At 37.8% G+C, this 20,845-nt stretch overlaps 1 protein-coding gene across 2 annotated transcripts in view; it reads left to right on the top strand.

Annotated features, from left to right (window-relative positions):
* The window catches only part of NRF1 (nuclear respiratory factor 1), a 125,893-nt gene that overhangs the window by 12,220 nt on the left and 92,828 nt on the right, over positions 1 to 20,845 (top strand). For both annotated transcript variants that reach the window (XM_007504301.3, XM_001366887.4), the window contains exon 2: positions 17,032 to 17,263. In XM_007504301.3, coding sequence (XP_007504363.1) covers positions 17,041 to 17,263 — 223 coding nt within the window. In that variant the 5' untranslated portion in view covers positions 17,032 to 17,040. The remainder of the gene's footprint in view (positions 1 to 17,031; positions 17,264 to 20,845) is intronic.

Raw genomic sequence — 20,845 nt, forward strand, 5'->3', positions numbered from 1 at the left:
AAGATGGAGATGTAAAACAAAGGTTTAGAGATGAAAATGCATGAGTGCAAGTTTAGGGAACAGTTTGTGAAATAGTTTGGCAGGAGCATATGTATATATGTATAGGAGTTACTGAGAGAGAAAGCTAAAAAGCTATGCTGACCAGATAATAAGAGAGTTGTAAATATCATACTACTAGGGAAGGAAAGTGACCAAGCATTTATTAAGCACCTGCTATATGCCAGGTATTGTGCTTGGTGCTTTACAAATATTAATTTCATTTTATCCTCATAGCAATCTTGTAAGGTAGAGGGGTTATTTTCCTCATTTTATAGTTGAGGAAACTGAGGCAGATAGCACTTAAGTGATTTGTCCAGGTTCACCATAGATTACATGTCTGAGGCTGGATTTGAACTCAGTAGTAGAGAGTTATCAAGATTTTTGGGAGAGAATAAGGTTGTTATGAAAGCTTAAGCTACAAAGTAGGGGGCAGGTGAGTGACTTAGTGGATTGAGAGCTAGGCTCAGAGATGGGAGGTCCTGGGTTCAAATGTGACCTCAGACACTTCCTAGCTGTGTGATCCTGGGCAAGTCACTTGACCCCCATTGCCTATCCCTTACCACTCTCCTGAGTTGGAACCAATACACACCATTGAGTCTAAAATGGAAAGTAAGGGGAATTTAAAAAAAAAGAGGGGAAAAGACAGAATGTTAGAGAATGTTTATTTAGGGTGGTAGGAGGAAATAGAATCCTTGAAGAGATTTCACAGTCCCCTCAGCATATGGAACAGAATCTTTGCTTTCATTGTAATGGGGCTAAAGACACATAAAGAGATATTGGAAAGGAGAGGGTTAGGATAAGGAAAGAGTACACTCATGGGGGCATGTCTGGAAACTACAGAAAGTGTACTACCTTTATTCCCTATCTAGAGAAGCCTCCCTCCCCCCTCAACAGAACGGTGGGGAAGCCTCAAATGGAGGCTTTGTATCTGGTGAATGGAGGTGGTTGGCATAGGAGAGACTTTAGGAAGTGACCTACAACCCATCAGGGAATCTGGATGCCTCCTATTTTGTCATATATGACAAAATCGGCATCCAGAAAAACAAGGTTTTTCTATGTGACCTGCCATTCCTCTTCATCATCCGTGTCATGCCACCTAAATGTTGTTCCTCAAGATTCTGTACTGGGCCTTTTGTTCTCTTTATTCTCTTATTTGGCAACCTTATGAATTCTCCATGGGTTAATTATCATCTCTGTACTTATTTCCCCTCATCCCCCCATATATCTAGCCCTAGTCTTTCTGTTGAATTCCAGTTACACATACATTCAACTGCCTTTCGGACATCAAATTGGCTGCCCCACAGGCCTCTAAAAATCAGTAAGGCCAAACCAGAATTTATTATTTTCTCCAAAACTCATTCCTCTTCCAAACTTTACTGTTTCTCTACCCTTTTAGACACCCAGGTTCACAATTTAAGCATTAAACTCAACTCCTCAGCCTGCATATCCAATTAGTTGCCAAGTCAGGACAATAGCTCTCTCCAGTATCTCTCTAATCTTTCCCCTTCACTCTTAGATAGACAGGTTCCACCTTGGTTTAGAACCCCATCACCTCTTGCATAGATTATTTTAATAGTTTTTTTTTAGGCAAACAGGGCAAAGTGACTTGCCATGGTCACATAGCTAGTATTTGAAACCAGATTTGAACTAATGAAGAAGTCTTTGGATTCCAAGCTCAGTATTCTATCCACTAACTATGCTAACTGCCCATGTAATAGTTTCTCCTTTTTTTCCCCCTTAAAACCTTTACCTTCCATTTTAGAATCAATACTGTGTTTTAGTTCCAAGGCAGAAGAGAGGTAAGGGCTAGGCAATGTGGGTTAAATAACTTAACCAGGGCCACACAGCTAGGAAGTATGTGAGGCCAGATTTGAACCCAGGATCTCCAGTCTCTAGACCTGACTATTCCCTAAACTAAGAGTAATTTTTTTCTCAAATTCAGGTCCAATCAAGTTACTTTTCTACTCATTAGACTCCTATCTCTTTACAATTTCAAAATTACACTCATGTCTTGTGTATCCAACAAACTGCTGGACATACTTCTCTGTAGCACCTCAAACTTACTGTGTCCCAACTCTTTTCCTTTTCAAAACCTATTCTAGTTTATTATCCACTCAACTGTCAAATTATCTTCCTCAGGTGCAGATCTAGGCATGTTACAACTCTCCTCTCACTCACATTCATTAAACTTCAGTGTCTTCCTGATACTTTAGGGATCCAACCCTCTCCCTCCCAAATATCCACCTCTGTTTGACTTTTAAGGCCCTTCACATCCTGGCCCCTTTCCTGTTGTTTCAGTACCCTCATCCCCCTCCATATTCTCTGTGATCCAGGGGACACAAACACTTCATTTTCACTGGCTGGCCCCCATGTCTGACACTCTCCTTATCTCTTACTCTTGGCTTTTCTAGTTTGCTTCAGTCTCATCTAAAGTCCCACCTTTTACCAAGACCCCTTTCCCTGACCCTTCTTAGCTTTAGTGCCTTCCTTATGAGATTCCAGATTTCCCTGTATGTATCCTATGTACAGTTTACTATATGCAGGTGACTATTTGCAGTAGTATAATCATCTGCCCATTGTCTCCCTGACACACCAAGAGCTTCTTGAGAGTGGAGACTGTTTTCCTCTCTTTGCATCCTTGTTGATTAGCACAGTGCCTGGAACTCATAGATACCTAATAAATGCCTGTTGACTCTTTTGCTTGGATTCATGCTTCCTTTGGAAGACACCATGATAGTTTGAAGTCACTCTTGCTAGAAATCTTGTGTTCTCTTTGTCTCTTCTCTCTCCCTTCTGTTATTCTGTATCTTGTATTATAATAGATGCTTTTTAATTGTGTGACCCTAGATAAGTGTCTTAACCTCTCTGCCTTACTTTCTTCATCTGTAAAATGAGGATAATAAGTTATCCCCTAGGGTTATTGTGAGGATAAAATGAGAATATTTATGAAACATTTAGCAAATTTTAAAGCCCTATGTAAGTGCTAGCTTTGTTATTATTATAATTATTATTATCTAGGAGCTATGGGTCCTTCCCCTAATAACTTAATAAAGATTTATTTAGGATTCTAGAGATTTTATATGTATCATTTCATTTGTTGTTAGGTCTGCAAAACTGTGAAGTTAATGATTATGTTTATTATGGGAATATCATTTTCCCCTTCAAGAAATAACAAGGTCCTGACACTGCTCAGCAGTGCTATGCCTCCCAACCCCCCAAGTGTGGGGTATATTCTGCCCCCCATTCCCCACACAGGGGAAGGAGAAAGTGTTCCCATTGGACTACTGGCAGAGGAGCAAGAAGTGAGGATGAAGGGAAGGGGGCAGCTTTTCTAGTAATGAACTCTGGGTGCAGGGAGGGCAGCCATGTGCTCATAGAGAGTGCTTGATGTGCCATCTTTGGCACCCGTGCCATAGGTTCACCATCACTGCCCTAGACTGCCCGATTCTAAATCCAGTGCTCCTTATGCTATCATATGTGTTATTCAGTCAGTTATTTCCAAGGCAAGTCCCTTCTGAGCTACACATTCCTCATCTGTAACATGAATGGACTAATTTAGATGAACTTCAAAGTTCCTTTCATATCTTTAAATAAAGAAAAAGTCTTAGCTGATTTTAGATACGACCCCCAAGATACTATCTGAGGACACTTGAGTACTGTGATTCCTTACTTCTGACTCTGAGTCATTATTACTGAAATTTTATTTCTAAGTGGATATAGTGACCAGGTAACATGCACTTTCTGAAGCTGAGCCACTGTGTTCTTATCTCTAGTTTTTACCCTCTTAAAAAATTCAGAATATCTCTGCTCTACTCTTAACTCCCCCAATTTCATTGCTTTTTCAGCATAGGTTCTTTCTAATAGTACAAATCACAACCCATTTGCCATCTTTTCAGGCTTTCTTTGTTACCTTTGTGTTCCTTTCATAAATTTTCCTTGTAGGGTCTGCCCTATGCCCTGGGTCCCTCTAGGTTTTTGCTTATTACATGAGCACCAGGGCAGCAGCACATGGCCTGTCCATCAGTTGTCTTAGTTATCTTGCATTGATGACCAGCTTGCCTCTTTTTCCAGGCATGAATCTTTTTGGATATCTTTTATGACACTTTTTGCATGAGGTTTATTACTGATAAAATACTGATAGCATTATGGCAAATTTGGAAAGAATGTTGAATTTGGAATCGAGCATTCTGGTTCAGACCAGGGCTTTGACACTAGTTTTATGACAATTGTATGATAATTATATCTCCATATCTATTAAATGGACATAATACTTATACTACCTTTCTCACAGACTTGTAATATAGGGAAAATCTTTATAAATCTTATGGTCCTACATAAGTATTGAGTGAAAGCTAGGAAAGATCAAAACATGTGTTTGTAGGATTCTTTCTAGAAATAAGTCCTTAGATTAGGTATTAGAAACGATAAAATTGGATTAGATCTGTCCTCTAGACAACTTTAAGTGGATGCCAAATTATGTAATGGAAGAACCAGCAGAACTAAGGCTTTCCACAGAACAACAAGGCAACAATGCTATATTTCATAGTAAGCAAGATCTGAATGAAAGTGTCCTTTGTGATATGAGGAAGGGGTGGGGAACCTGAGACCATTTATGGTTCTCATTAATGGAAATGAAGGAATCTTCTATTAATGCCAGCTTGTTTTAAGTGTTTATTTAATTTCTGGCAATTTGGAGGAGCAGCTGTTGCCAAGTGATCATCCAGTAAAGTGATCTGTGCCAAATGCATTCTATGACCCACTTACATGTATTTTGGTACATTTAGAAGCATACTATTGATATAACTTTTGTAACTCACCTGTCTTTGATATTTATAATACAGAATGTGTTTCTAAGTGCACTTCATAATCCTTTTGGCCATTTCCACCTTTAATCTTTGAAAGATGGATAAATGAATGAGCTTGCAGTATCTGGAAGAAACTTGATCTGTAAACTGGTTCACCTTTTCTGGAATACAATCTGTAATTAGGCAAGAGTTACAAAAATTTCATGTACTTTAAACACTGTCGATTAATGGGAGTTTTCCCTATAGAGATTTTTGATGAGGAATAATCTATCAATAAATATGAACAATAGAAAATAATCTTACAAATACTGTCTATGATAGCTAAAAGCTAGAAACATCTAGGTACCCAATGCTATCACACTGATTGACTAAATTATGTTATATAAATGTAAAAGCATATTTTTACACTGTAAGAAACAACCTAAAGAATTCCAAGTTTAGTAGGATAAAGTTACAGAGTGGAGAGAGACAGCATGCACACTGATGTGCAACTGTGTAATGAAATGCAACAATAACAAACCTGTGTTAAATATACACAAAAGAAGTTCAGAAGGATTTACAGATACAATCAGGATGTTTTGTTTAAACTGGATCTGTAATTTCATTGGTACAGAGAAATACTGATGAACTCCCTTTACCAAGTCATGTAATCACTTTTTCTGCAACTTAGTCTTAGAGAGTTGCAGGGGTTGTGGGGGAATGAGATATTATGTGACTTGCCTAGTAGTACCATTATGTGTCAATAAAGACTGGAGCTGTCAGTAATTCTGATTGTCTCTGAGACCAGCTTTCTCCATCCACTATATCAAATGATTTGGTTACTTCAGGGTTAAAGTCAATATAATCATCTTTTGTTCTTGGTTTAACAATTGGTTAAGTAACAGAAGTTCACACACGGGTACTGCTTTAAAACTTTTTTTTTTCTTATGCTGTGACTTATGTTAAAAACTTGGACATATAAAAATTTAAATAAAATTTATCATTAAAAAATTTGAAATATCTCTCTAGCTCCTTAATTGAGGCACAGTAATAATCAGCAGGACTCTTTTATTTATTTATTTTTTTTAACCCTTACCTTCTGTCTTAAATATTGATTCCAGGGCAGTAAGGGCAAGGCAATTGGACCCACCTAGTTGCCCAGGACCTTTCCTTTAAAAGTATTACTGATGACTACTTGTGGTATGATGGTGATCCTGCATTCTCAGTGGCTATGAAAGTTGGGAATACACATTCTGGCAGGTTGCCTAACACTATAATGACTTAGAGTAACCTGGTAACAGCCTGGTAACCGACTCTATCTGAACTTGATTTTATTCCTCCAAGGACAAGAGAGACTTCTCACCAGATTGATGACTTTGTTGGCTAAAGCATTTCTCCAAAATGGCCTGCTATAAGACATAGAGTAGTGGTGTGTAGGGTTCCAGGTACGAACAAATCATAAAAGTACTAAAGATGCATTCAAAAGCTGACTCTTATGAGCAGTGTGCTCATGTACCAGACTTATGGATATATTTCTAATATTTTGCATAATTGATTTCTGGATCCTTGCATTGAATTAGAGCTCAAATCTTGTGGTATTCTGACACATCTACAGTCCAAAGGTCAAATGAACTTCTGGACTGGATGCTGGCTACTACATTGTCTTAGCCTCCATCCCTTTTTTCTTGTTTTTTTTTACCAAGCTGATGCTAAATTCTTTACCATGTCACGTGTTTGATTAACTATCACCCATTCCCTGAAACTTCAAGAGAAATGTTTTCATTTATAATTCACTCTCATACCATCAGAGGAGCAATCAACAGGTGGACACTATGCTGATGAATCCTGTGTCTATGTGCCTCTTTTCTCGATTTATGTCCTCCCTTCCTTAATCTTTAAAACCTTCCACCCAAATTCCCTGAGTCCCCAGCTTCCCTTTCAGGTGGTCAGCTCATGTAAGGAATATCATGTAACTGCTGGTCAGCTACATTCACACATGTCATAAATTCCTGTAACAGTCATTTGTTTTAAGTAGCCATTAATGATCCATTCTAAAAGAAAAATGGAATGCTCAGTCTTTAGGAAAGAGGGCCTGCTTTGGATGGATAAGAAGCCATTTGATAGGCACTTACCTGCATGTTCTCTATAGAAAGGATTATTCAATTTGAAATGGAGCTTTAAATAAAAATGAAATTCTCTGCTCCTTGTTTTTTCCTAGTTTTTTTTAAATTTGGTTTTGGTGCCCTCTAGTGTTTCAGTCAAGTTATAGTAAATATATTTTGAAGCAGACATTCTGAGAGGAAGTTCTTTTTTTTTTAATTTTTCATCTAGAATCTAGGTAATTTAGATTCTAAGAATTAGATAACTAGGTTACTTGCATGCTCTCTATCAACTACTAATTAAGTTATTTAGCTACCTAAATTCAAGATTAAAGTATTGGTTTTTGTATGATGGAGAACATGCACAAGTAACATTGATAATGTGATTGTGAAAAGTAGCAAGTCATTTAGACAGGTAGGAGTTGAAGAAGAAGCCTTTTCCACTGCTTCTTGTAAATATTCTCTCCATCCAGGAAAGAATGGTAATATTGTGTGTTTACATATTTCCATATACAATTTTGTGGCACAAAGACATAAACTAGCATACTACATGAAGACTTGAACAAAAGAAGTAGTACAACGCATATCATCCAGGATGTGATTTTTGGAAAAGAAGATGGACCAATCTTGTAGCAAATCACAGATGGACATCTGCAATGCTTCACTTTTAAGCATTCTTAACATTGCTAATAAAAGACCTAGAGGAAAGCCTCCAACATATTGGATGGATTTCCTAAGTTGAAAAAGGTATGGATAAATTTTGACCTACACTTTTGGTAGTTGTATAGATGAACTCATGAATCCACTGATATTCCTAGACTATAAGCTCCATTAGAGGGCAGGGACTCTTTTTTTTGAAAAAAAAAAATTTTTTTTTTTTAAACCCTTACCTTCCGTCTTGGAGTCAATACTGTGTATTGGCTCCAAGGCAGAAGAGTGGTAAGGGCTAGGCAATGGGGGTCAAGTGACTTGCCTGAGATCATAGAGCTAGGAAGTGTCTGAGGCCAGATTTGAACCTAGGACCTCCCGTCTCTAGGCCTAGCTCTCAACACACTGAGCTACCCAGCTGCCCTTTTTGAAAATTTTTGTTAAATTTTTTTTTACCTTAACAAAAACCACCTAAATTAGGATGTTCATATTATGTAATAGAACAGAAAAAAGATTGTATAGGAAACTGAATCTATATTATTCATAGTCTCCTTTTAAGTACACATCAACATGTAACTTTTAAAACTGTGATATCTTGTTTGGGATTCCTTCTGGCTTTCCTTCTGCCCTCTTTTATGCATTAAAAATGTTTCAGTGACTTTTATTTTTCTTTTTTCCTTTGGCAACCTTTCCAATCTCCACATTCTTCTTGCTTTGGCAACCTCTCCCTTTCCCCACTCCATGAAAAGAAAGACAAAACCTTTGGAACGAATATGCATAGCCAATAAAAATAGATTTTTTAATTTATGTTGGCTTGTCCAAAAAAGGGTATGTGTCAATTTATATCTTGAGCCTGTTACTTCTCTTTCAGTAGGTAAGGTATATAGTATGCTTCATCATCTATCTTCTGGAATTGTGGTTGGTTATTGAAATGATCAGAGTTCTAAAACTTAAAAAATTATAGTCTTTATAATGTTTTGTTGTATAAATTATTTGACTATCAGTTTATAAAGTTTATTGGTTTATATGGCTTTCCAGCTTTCTCCAAAACTACCCTTCTCATCATTTCTTATGGCATAGTAATTTACCATAATTTATTTAGCCAGTTACCTAATCTTTGTGTAATATTCTGAACATAAATGAATACACAAAGGATCTGTGACTTCATAGATATGCAGAATTGCTTTGATAGGAGTTCTTTCTACTGACAGTAGATGAGCCCTAGAGGAGAAGAGAGTTAGTTGCCTGAGGTTCAGAAACATTAAAAGACTAACCCAGGGTCACAGTAAATGGGAATTGGACCTGTACCTTTATGACTACCAGCTCAGCACCCTATTCCATGCTGCTGCTAATTCTAGAGAATGTTAATATTCATGTAAAGACTCCTCCAAACTCTATAACCTCCCATCCCTGAATTATTCCTTCACTTCACCTTAACCACATAGACATGGTTACTCACTGGACCTTTTACCCCTAAATGTACCACTTCCCTAACTGGAAACTCTCAAATCCTTTCTATGTGACCATACTTTATCATTCCTTCTCTCCCTGTGCTTCATTGCTCTTATCTTCCTGCCTCAGACCAATAGGCAGCCATTCAACTCCATCCTTTCCTCTAATCTCAAATCCCTGCCCCATGTCCTTTTTTAGTTCTTCTTTTGCCAAATCTCTGCCCTGGATTACTCCAACACTGACTTGTAATTAACTTGTTATATATTTGTATTTATTCACCTTATGCTGTTTAGAGGCATACTTATTATCTCCTCTGTTAGAATAATAAACTCCTTGAGACTAGGGATTGTTTTATTCCTAATTCCTGGATTCCCCTGCCCCTAGTACAGTCCTTGACATATAGTAATATTAAAATACTTGTTTATTAATTTATTGTATTTATGATGAGTACTGAACCCCCAGGATTAACAAGTTGACCACTTTCCCTTAATTCTAATCTTAAAGTGAAATACCTGCTAGACAGCTTCATGTGGAAGTATCATCAGCATCTCAAACTCAGCATGTTCAAAAGGGAACTCATCATTCCCCTAAACCTGCCTCTGTCAAATTTCCATTATTTTTGTTGAGGATATTGCCATCCTCCCAGTCACCCAGGTTGGAATTATCGTCATATTTTTTTCCTGCCTCACTTTTCATAAAAGCCAAATTGTAAATATATGGGCCACACCCTACTTACAAGGCAGGTAACTCCCCTTTCCCATGATCCTTGGAGTAGCTATTTCAGGATCAAGGCACTCTGTGTGGTTCTATTAGTAAAACTATAACCCATAAATTCCCATCTACACATTCATTTTTGAAAGATAACTAGAGACTACAATTATTTCAAAGTAAAGCCATTTAGAAATATTATTATAAGGACACTTACAATAAAACATTCTTCCTCCATAAACTCAGGGAGCATTCTTCTTCAAACATTCATACTCTAAATAGGGAGATTAGAGGTGGCACATAAGGGGAGTGATGGGAGGAATATGTGTGCAAGGGCAATTTATACCTCCAAGTTACAGGTTCCCTGTTGTACTCTTGTGACTTCTTTGTGCTGGGTTTACTGGTGCTCTATTCTTTAAGACATGTTTCTTTTAATGCTGTTCACAGTTTCTCTTGTCTCGAGCTTCTAACTTAGCTAGTCTTCGGTTAGGTAGTGCATTATTCTTCAGAAAGAACTATAAGCCTTTCTCTAGGACCAGTAGAAAAACTTCCAGTTCTGTCCCCTCAAAGTTTCAGTTCTGTGGCCTGCCATTTTCTGAGCTTCAGCATCTAGGCACAAGATCCTTTGGGCTTTTTTTCCCCTTTCTCTCCCACCAAACTCTTTTCACAGATGATCTGAGTTCAGGAAGCAATGTGCTTGAATTCCTCTCCTATGTTTCTGCTAAAGGATGCAGATATAGTGAAGAGTGATGGGGAGGGAGAAATCCCTTCTCATCTCTTGAAGAGGCACATGTTTGTGCTCAAGAACCTTCCCCAAAAGCTAAGCCCTTCTAGAATGGAGTCCTCAGAGTTGACTGCAGAATGGGGCGAGTTTGCTTTTTAAAGGCTACCTCAGCCAGCCAATCATCAGAATTTGTGTTCTGTAATTTGCCTTTGTTTAATGGACTATTTAATCTTTATAATATCGAGTTATTTAGAAAATGTTTCCCAATTTGATTACGACTATTCTGATTACTCCCTTCACATGTGTGTGATCTAAATAAACATTTTTACAAGAAATTAGAAGAGAATAGAAAGTAATATCTTAAATACTTTTGGATTGGAGAATAATTTGTAAACAGGCACAGGATAGAGAAGATTATAAAAAACAGCTTTGATTAAAAGTTTTAAAACTTAGCACAAAACAAAATTGAAAAAGAAGAAATTATATGAGTTGGTGAAAAAAATCTTTACAAAACAAATCTTGCTTAAAGATCTAATATAGAAAAATAAAGGTCATTGACAAATTTATAGGGTTAAGAACTACTTTCCAATAGATAAGACTGAATGAAGTTTTTCAAAGTAAATATGTAAAACAATAGCTATATTTTAAAAATGCATGTAATTACCTCATATCAAATTGAGCCAATTCTTTTTATAACAAAAGCAAATTTATATTGACCAGAATTAAACAGTCATATAACACAATAAATATATTAGGTATGTAGGAGGCAAGTAAGTTCCTCCCTAGCTGAATCAGCAAGGCACTCTGAGGGAGAAACAGGAGGCAGCATGTGCCTGGCATATCAAACTATCCCCACTAGCAACACTTCACCTTGACCACTGTCTTACTTCAAGCCTTAAGGGAGGCAGCCCAACATCTTGGGCCTAAGATTTTGGGAATAGTATGGACCTCAAGCCCACAGTCCATAGCCTTTATCCTAGGAAGCATCCTTTGTGGAGATGTAGGTCTACAGCCACAGCTACTGAAGATCCAGAAAAAGAAAGCTCTTGGTATTGTCAGTTCAACATCAGAAACTGATAGGGTTTTTTTTAGTAGAAATGGCATTAAAGAAAAAGCATTACCATCTGCTTTGTTGCGCTCTAAGAACCCTGGGACCTTTCTGCCAGAAACCTTCAGTTTCTCTTTGAAACCAGCATCTGTAAGAATGTGGGCTCCTTGAGAGCAGGAATTGTCATCCTTTTCTATTTTTATACCCAGCATTTAGCACAGCACTTTATACAACTTTATTTCTTCATTTATCGTTGCACAATGTATTAATTGTTTGTTCCTAGTGCATACTATCCAGTTCTTTCTGGCACTAATTTAAGCTTTTAAAGATAGTCTAGTCTAGTCTAGTCTAGTCTAGTCTAGTCTAGTATAATGTATAAGAATAGTAAGAAGTATAAAGTATTTTTTAAGGATTAAGTATTCACTTCTTTTATGCTTCAACACTGACATTCTTTCTAGAAGTGACTTGATTACATTAAAAGTCCGATTCAAGTTCACAACTTTGTGTTTACTAGCAGTAGATATTGACACTTCCCAGAAGACAGATAAAAGCTTAGCACATTTGAACAAGGGAAGAGGCCTTTCTGCCTAGGGGGTGGTGCCAGACAGAGGCCTGGAACAAGAGACAGAACCCTGACTTGGGTTTTTGAATCTCAAGAGACACCTAGCCCTACTGAAGTACAATCTTCGCATACTAGCTCCATGGCCTCAAAAATAGAAGAAGGAACTGCACAGCTCACATTTATCTAGTTCTTTAAAGTTTGCAGAGTGCTTTATCTACATACTGGTTTTGATCCTCTGAATAATTCTGTGAGGTAGGTGCTATTTTTATTCTCAGATTACAAATTAGAAAACAGTCCCTGAGAGTTTGTGACATGCCCATGGTCACCCTATTAGGGGTCTGAGACAGGATTGAACCCAGGTCTTCCTGATTCCAGGGCCAGGGCTCCAATCATCCTACAATGGTGTTTTGGAATTTGGTGATACCAATAGGTCATGTTGACAGTATAGGTGTGGAACCTCACAGCATTGTAGGGGAGGATAGTTTTCTTGATTATTGGAAGAGAGGACATTATTTTTTTTTTAATCTGCAAAATTTTAATTAATTTAGAATATTTTTCCATGGTTACATGATTCATGTTCTTTCCCTCCCTTTCCCCCATACCCCTCCCATAACTGACCTGCGTTTTACATGTGTCATTGATCAAGACCTATTTCCATATTATTGAAATTTGCATTAGGGTGGTTGTTCAGAGTCTACATCCCCAATCATATCCCCATCGACCCATGTGATCAAGCAGTTGTTTTTCTTGTGTTTCTACTCCCACAGTTCTTTCTAAAAGTGAGGAAATTTCAAGCCCATTTTGTAGTGAGGTTGTTATTTCAGGGAGACCTGGCAAATTAATGTGTGGGCTGTGGGTGATAGATATATGGAGGAGATAATGATATCTGATGAGTAGCTGAACAATCCAAGAATATAAGTTATAAATCCAAGAATCCAAGTTATAAAGCCAGAAGTAGACCAGGAGAGGCAGGTAGTTACTGAGAAAGTGCCAATTTTGGTTAAATCCTTTTTTATAACAAAAATCAGCTGTATTAAAATATCTTTTAAAATCCGTAACAATGCTAGTGTGCATCATCCTATAGTTTAATGTGATGCTCCTGGCTCCCAAGGAATGTACTTATTTCCCCAAAGGCTAGGGAGAGAGACTGGACCATTGATTTCATTGATAGAGGGAATTCCTATGTGGTGAAACTTCTTCCAAAGCAGTTATGGTTTTCTCCAAAAGTTAGCCTTAAAAAAAAAAACAAAACCCTTACCTTCTATTTTAGAATTGATATTAGGTATTGGTTCCAAGGGAGAAGAACAGTAAGGGATAAGCAGTTGGAGTTAAGTGAGTTGCCCAGGGTCACACAACTAGGAAGTGTCTGAGGCCAGATTTGAACTTGGGACCTCTCATCTCTAGGCATGGTTCTCTATCCAATGAGCCACCTAGCTTCTCCTAGTAACTTGTAGTCTTAAAAAAGAGTTGTTTGTAATATTGAGAAGTGACTTGCCCACAGTCATGAATCCATTATATGTCAGAGTCCTCTTATCTTTGAGGCTGGCACTCTTCACCATTTCATGCTACCTCTCAGGTTTCCCCAAACATCTTCTATTTATATGGGGCCCACACTAGGCAAAATTATGAAATGAATGAGTTTTTTATTCAGTGTGTCCATTTTTTTACTTTCAGTATCTTTTTTTAAGCTATCACTTATGATTGGGGATGTAGAATCTAAATGATCACTCTAAAGCAAATATTCGGAAATAGGTCTTGATCAATGATACATGTAAAACACAGTTAAACTGCTTGTTGGCTACAGGAGGTAGGAGGGAAGAGGGAAGGGGAAGAACATGAATCATGTGTAACCATGGGGAAATATTCTAAATTAATTAATCAAATAAATAAATTTAAAAAAAATTTAAGCCATCCCTAACCTTGGTGTTAGGTTTTCCTGATGCCAAAGTGGCTTTAGTCAGTCTCTTCCATCTCCAATCTTAATAGCACATCCATTTCCCACTTTTAGCCAGTACCATGGAACTGTATAGCAACAAGTTTTCAGACATTTTCTAAGAAACTTTGTTTTTTGCCTTTTAACACTACATATAAATAAAAAGGATGATTTTATTACCTACCTCCTCACATATATCCCACCCCTGCCTGTACTTTGACTTGGTCTGTAGGTTTTTTACTTTCTAAAGGAACCTTTTGTTACTTAAATGACCTGCCCTGAGCCACCAGGAAGGGAAAACTGCCAGGAATAGGTATTAATGAGATGCTGAGGGAGGAGGATGCTGATTTTTTTGGAGGTATTTTTTGATTCTTGGGGGAGGGGACACTTCTCAGGGCCAAATGAGAGATTCTGAATATCTGATCCTTGATTTTCTTGTACCCTACCCTACGCCCTTGACATAGTATAGGAAATTCATGGGAGAGCAGGTTATAGTATGTTTGCCAGGGTATAATATAAGAATATACAATTGTGTTTTGATGTGAGAAAGGCAACTGTAAAACTTTCTTGTGTTACCTCTGGGGTTCCTCTCTTTCCCCAAGTGTTTGAGTATGGCTGACAACTGCTGGAGAGGTAGGCATTTCTCATTTAAGCTTAGTTACTATGTTTTTAAAAATAAACTGCCTATGCATATTTGATTTTGATGCCTTGCTGACTCCTAGAGCTTTCAAGAGGTACTTTTCATCTGATTCCCTCAGCTTTAGGAGCTGAGTTAAGGACCTACTTTCCCATGTAGGGTGCAGTGCAAGTGGAAGATCCAGGATCAGATATGGGGCAGATCACTTAAGTAACAGAAGGCTCTATAGCCATCTGGGAAGATTGTGACACTATGGGGCATCAAGGAAAGGAAGAGAGGAAAGAGGAAAGGGAAATGAGAGGAATATGAAGGAAAGGGTATGGGGGAAATGAATAGGGAGTTATGGAGGGAAGAAGATGGGGAATTAAGAAGAAAGAGGGCCAGCATAGAAATGTTGAGGTACTTTCATATAGGGGAAAGAGTGCTTGATTCAAGTCAGATCATTTAAAATCCTGGCTTTACCACTTTACCATGCTGCCTATGTGACCTTTGAGTCTCAGTTTTCTCATCTGTCAAATGACTTATAAGTCATCTATTCCAATCCTTTTAAGTCCCTGTCTAACACTAAATCTATGTTGTATATATATAAGATTATACTACCATTGCTCTCTGTGGGCCTGAAGAGTACTTAAATTTCACCCCTTCCTCTTCTTTATTCTACTTCTTACTTAGTTGAGTCTCAAAAGGCAAAGATGTAAGCTACTTTTTTTGGCTTAAAGACTTTGTTAAGATGTGAACTCTTCCTCAGTTCTTACTCTCTAAGTTTACATGTGGGGAGAGAGAGCCCTATACTAGAGCCCTGATATTCCACGGAAATTACTACTTCATTAGTTCCTTCATAGTTATTTAAGGTATGAGCTACAGTTTATTTTCCTGTGTTTGTTGTAGGGTTTTAGAGTGAAGTAAGTTGTCTCAGGCAGGAGGGAAGCAACTGTTAACAATGTCACTGACCTTCAGTTAATTGTTGACATAATAGATATTTATATCAGGCATCCTCTTAGTTGCATGTTATGTTTCCAAATCTTTTGAAACAAATTTGTGTTGTTGAGTAGTTTCTAGTCACTTTTCACATCCATTCATTGGTTCAGAGAAATCACTGCTTCAACTCTTTATCTGCAGCCCAGTCTGACTATTGCCTGCTTATTCCACCCTCTTCCCAAGTAGCCTTCTAATTGGGGATGATGATAATCAATAATTCTTTTCAATTGCTGGGTGCAAAGATCTTTGCAAGTAATTAAATGTATATAGAACATCTTTATGGAGAGAGCTATTTTGTTCTGAAATGAAGAAATTGAAACCAATTATTTTAGATTCATGTAGTGGTGTTTGACTCCAGGATTTAGTAATACTAAGTACTAAATAAGTGTTAAGTAGTACTTATCACTATTAAAGCCTGCCTTCTGGATTATCCCTTAATGGGACACACTCTTTTCCCTTTGTCCTTTCCTGTGTGTTTGGGCTCACCAGGTTTAGTATCTTCACTTAGGGAGTCTCCTCCAATTCAATAGCCTAGAACAATGATGGTGAACTTATGGTGAGGGACTAAACACCCCCTATCCACCCACCCCAGAGTTCCCTACTAGAAAGACAGAGGGACTTGGGTAGAGCTGTACCCCTCCCTCTCTCCACCAGGCCTGGTGACAATTTTTTACATCCACTCAGCAGTCCAATGGGAGCACACAGGGGGTAAGGTGGGCAGCTCACAGGCAGCAGAGCTGGAGGGGAGGGGGCACTTGGACCTCTCCCTCTCTCTACACTAGGGGAGGACATTCCTCACTTCACCTGCCCCTCCACCTAGAAGCCCAGTGGGAGCAGTTTTATTATTTTACAATAGCATTTAAAATTGCCAAGAATTCATCTCTAGATCAAGGAATTCTAAAGCATCTTTATATCTGCCTACTAGATTGTAGGCTTATTTAGGGCAGAGATTTTGTGATTTTTAAAACAATCTTATATCATTGGTGCCTAGTACAGTACCTTGAAACTGTAGTCATCTAATATTTATTGACTAGAATTTAATTTGGGGTTTCAAAATTCATCTTACATATTGATATAGTGAAATGTTGAATGAGAACTTTGGTTCTCTATTAGAACAATATTCCACTTTTTTTCATGCCACTCTTTGATGGTACTTTTTATTTCTTTTTTAAAAACAATGAACAAAAAGAGGGTTTTCCCCCCATTAGTCATAATTGGAAGTGCTTCCTATTTCTTTGAAGAGTAGTTATGTTATTGAAGATGGAGGACTATAAATGACATTCATATGATGAAATTGTAGGTTTCTCAAAATTATTCTGCTACTGAAGAAATCTCTTCTTCATCAATTAAAATTCCATTCCCTTGACTGACATGCTTCCAAGTGAATCATGTCTCTTTCTTTTGCTTATCTTTTGAAAGAATTTATTCATGGAGGAGCACGGAGTGACCCAGACAGAACATATGGCTACCATTGAGGCTCATGCAGTGGCCCAGCAAGTACAGCAGGTCCATGTGGCCACCTACACAGAACACAGCATGCTGAGTGCTGATGAAGATTCCCCTTCTTCTCCTGAGGATACCTCCTATGATGACTCGGACATCCTCAACTCCACTGCAGCTGATGAGGTGACAGCCCACCTGGCGGCAGCAGGTAAATCATCCTGGGAGCCCTTGGCTTTTTGTTTGTTTCTTAGTTTGCATCACTCACAGGATTCTCTAGGAGATCCTGACTTTCAGTTATTGAACCTGTGGCACAATGAAAAGAGCACTGGCCTGAGAGTTGGAAAATCCAGTTTAGTTCCCTCTCTGCTACTAAGTAGCTCTTTGACCTTTGATAGTTCACAATGAAACTTTCCTTTTCTCTTCATCTGTAAAATGAGGGGTGAAAGTAGATCTCTACCATCCATGTTCTAAAACTATGAGTTCTTTTAAGAGCCAAGAGTGTATTTCCTTTTGGCATGTTGCTGTTCCCAGCATGAACCTTTCCTGAAGCTGGATATTGCAGTAGACAGGAAGACCTGGGTTAAAATCACCCATCAGATACTTACTAGCCCTGTGACCTTTACCTCATCTGTAAAATAAGAGAATTAGACTCTGGCACTGCTTAGAGTCCTTTTTAGCTCTAAGTCCTTGAAGTAATAGTCAATGAAACTATGACCATACTTTTTCTTAGGGAGATAATATTTTAATGGGAAGAGAATTAGTAGACAGAAAGCTTGCATTGAGTCTTGTCTTTTACATTTGCTGGTCATTTGAGAGTAGAGGAGTCCTTACCTCTCTGATCTTCTGTAAATATCAGCTAGTAAGGGTCAGCTAGGTCGTCCAATGGATAGAGAGGCAGACTTGGAGATGGGAGGTCCTGGGTTCAAATGTGGCCTCAGATACTTATTAGCTGTGTGACCCTGACCAAGCCACTTGATCCCCATTGCTTAGTTCTTACCACTCTTCTGCCTTAGAACCAGTACCTGGTATTGATTCCAAGACAGAAGGTAAGGGTTTATTTAAAAAAAAAAAAAGATCAGATAGTAATAGTTTTTGTGTTTGCTCTACAGAGAAATTGTGAGGAAAGAGAAACTCTATGTTAATAAATCATTGTTAGCCTTATACCTAGGTTGGGTAGTGGTGATGAGATAATTATGAGGAGGAGGAGGAGAAAACTTAGTTGATTCTAGAATATTTGCAACAGCAGAAATATTATCATTGAAACAAACAGTTTGTCTAGAGGCAGTCAGGTACTCAGTAAAACCAAACCAAAGAGATTTTAGGACTCCAAGTCTGAAAAGGCATAAAGATCCATTCCTAAACAATCAGTTTGTTGCTTCACCAGGCCCATCATCTAATAGAAACAACTTTCTGCTTTTCCCATTTTTTTGAGCTTTTGAAGAAAAAGAAGGGAGTTGGTAAAAACTTGAGAATGACCAATTGTTACTAAAAAAGATAATGGCACAAACTTTCTGAGGTTGGAGAGTTGCAAGACATTGGAAAATAATAATAATGACTGACACTTATATTGGACTTTACAGTGCTTTACATATGAAATCCTATAAGTCTGAGTAGAATTCTTGATTTTACAGTTGAGGAAAAGGAGGCGAAGGTTGTCACATACATAGCTAGTAAATGGCAGAGGTAGAATTTGAATCTTAAGTCTTCTAGATTCTAAGTCCAAAAGTGTATACATTATATAACATAACATCATATAACGCTTTTTAACATTGCATCCTTCATATAGCATTGTATCCATCATGTAACATTGAATCTATTGTGTAACATTGTGTCTGTTGTACAACATTGCCTTTCCTTTCTGAAGGAGATTTTATTAATTTCTTTATCAGGAATAGGCTTGATTTTTTGAACTGGCTTTCATCATAATCTAAAAAATAATGGGTGCTTAATCATTATTTTACTAATGAAAGTCAGTCTCAGGGTTGGTGATGACTTCATAAGACCCTTTTCCAACTTTATGATGTTATGATATTACAGTCAGATGATTTCATGTACCTAACTTAGTCTGAAGTTAATAAGTTGAATACTATTTAAGTAACTATAGAACAAATGGTCGGCATAGAATCATATTTATAGACAATAGAATTTTTTTAATTTTGTATATACATATATATTTTTGTCAAATGAGGCAAGTGAAGGAAGTTAACTGAGTATATTAATATTTAAAATGTTGTGAATAAACGAATAATTAAGAAAAAGATTAGGAGTTGTCAAAGATAAACCCCACAGACTGCATATGAATTACAGCACTTCCAGTTATTCCCCAAATCAGATTAAAATGGGGTTCCCATCTGATTTTAATGTATTGGTATATTAATTTTAAAAAGAAATCTTTAAACATGCATGCCTTTCTAAGTTAATATGCAGCCTTCCAGGATCCTTATACATGGTTCAGTGGCTCTTATTTCTTTTTGAGTTTGACACCAGGGGCCTAGAGCACCAGGGGATTAAAAGACTTGCCCAGTAGACAATAGAATTTTAGAACTTGAAGGAACCTTTGACATTTCTGCCTTTATAGAGCAAATAGCCAAAGCCTAAAGAGGGGATAGGGCTTAGTCAAGGTGTTAAATTTGTAATGGCATATATAGTCCGTATTGGAAGCCATGACTCCTAGTACCACAGGCTTTTTGTGTGCTTTTATGGCTGAACCTTGTACCTGATCTTTTCTTCTGCTCACTCTAGCTTCTTTGCTGGCTTATCATCCATGGCCTGCTCTAATTGGATTTACCCCCAAAGCTCTGGCTTGGTCTCTTTTCTTTTCTCTAAACAACTTCTCTCAATAATGCCATCAGTCCCCATGGATTCAATTATTATCTCTATGAAGATTCATATATCCAGCCCTAATCATTCTCTTGAACTCCAATCCTGCACTAACAATTGTCTTTTTCATTGGATGTCCTTTAAACATCTCAAATTCAGTATGTCCAGAACAGAACTCATAATCTTTTTCCACAAACTGTTCTCTCTTAATAATGCTTCTTTTTCTGAGTGCCACTAATCTTCCAGTTCCTTGTGTTTGCAGCCTTTGCAGTCTCACCCTCTAGATCCAGCTACTTCTGCCAGCCATCTTATAGTTGTCACCATCTCTTCTCTGGACTTTTGTAATAATCTCCTAATTGATCTCCCCATCTCAGATGTCTCCTTTTCTAATTTCTCCTTCACAGGAGTGCCAAATTGATACTCCTAAAGTACCACTCTGTTACTTCCTTACCTAAAAATTTCCAGTGGTTCCCTATTGCTTCTAGGAAAAAAAGCCAAATCCTTTGTTTCTCATGTAAAGCATGGCTCCAGTCTACCATTCCAGGCTTATAATAAATTTTCCTTTATAAACTTTCCAAGGTCCAGCCAGACTAGCTTGTTTGCTCTTCTTAGTACTTTCGTCTCTGGTCTCCATACCTTTGGGCAGGCTCTTTCCTCTACCTTGAACACATTCCCTTTCTACCCCAGATTCTTAGACTCTTTAATATTCTTCAAAATGCAGCTGACAGATCATCTTCCCCAGGAGGCCTTACTCCCCCTCTCCTCCCCAGGGACTATAGTTACTCTTTACTCTTAAACACGGAGTTACCCTTTACTTTATGTAGATTTTCTGTTTTCTTTGAGGTTTATATCCCATTTCCCTAGTAGATTGGGGGACTTGAGGGCAGGGCCTTTTTTGTCTTTGTATCTCTAATGTCTGTTATGATGCCTGATACCAAATAAAAATTCACTTAATAAATATTTATGTATT

The sequence above is a fragment of the Monodelphis domestica genome, chromosome 5 (genome assembly GCF_027887165.1).
Source record: "Monodelphis domestica isolate mMonDom1 chromosome 5, mMonDom1.pri, whole genome shotgun sequence".
NCBI lineage: Eukaryota > Metazoa > Chordata > Mammalia > Didelphimorphia > Didelphidae > Monodelphis > Monodelphis domestica.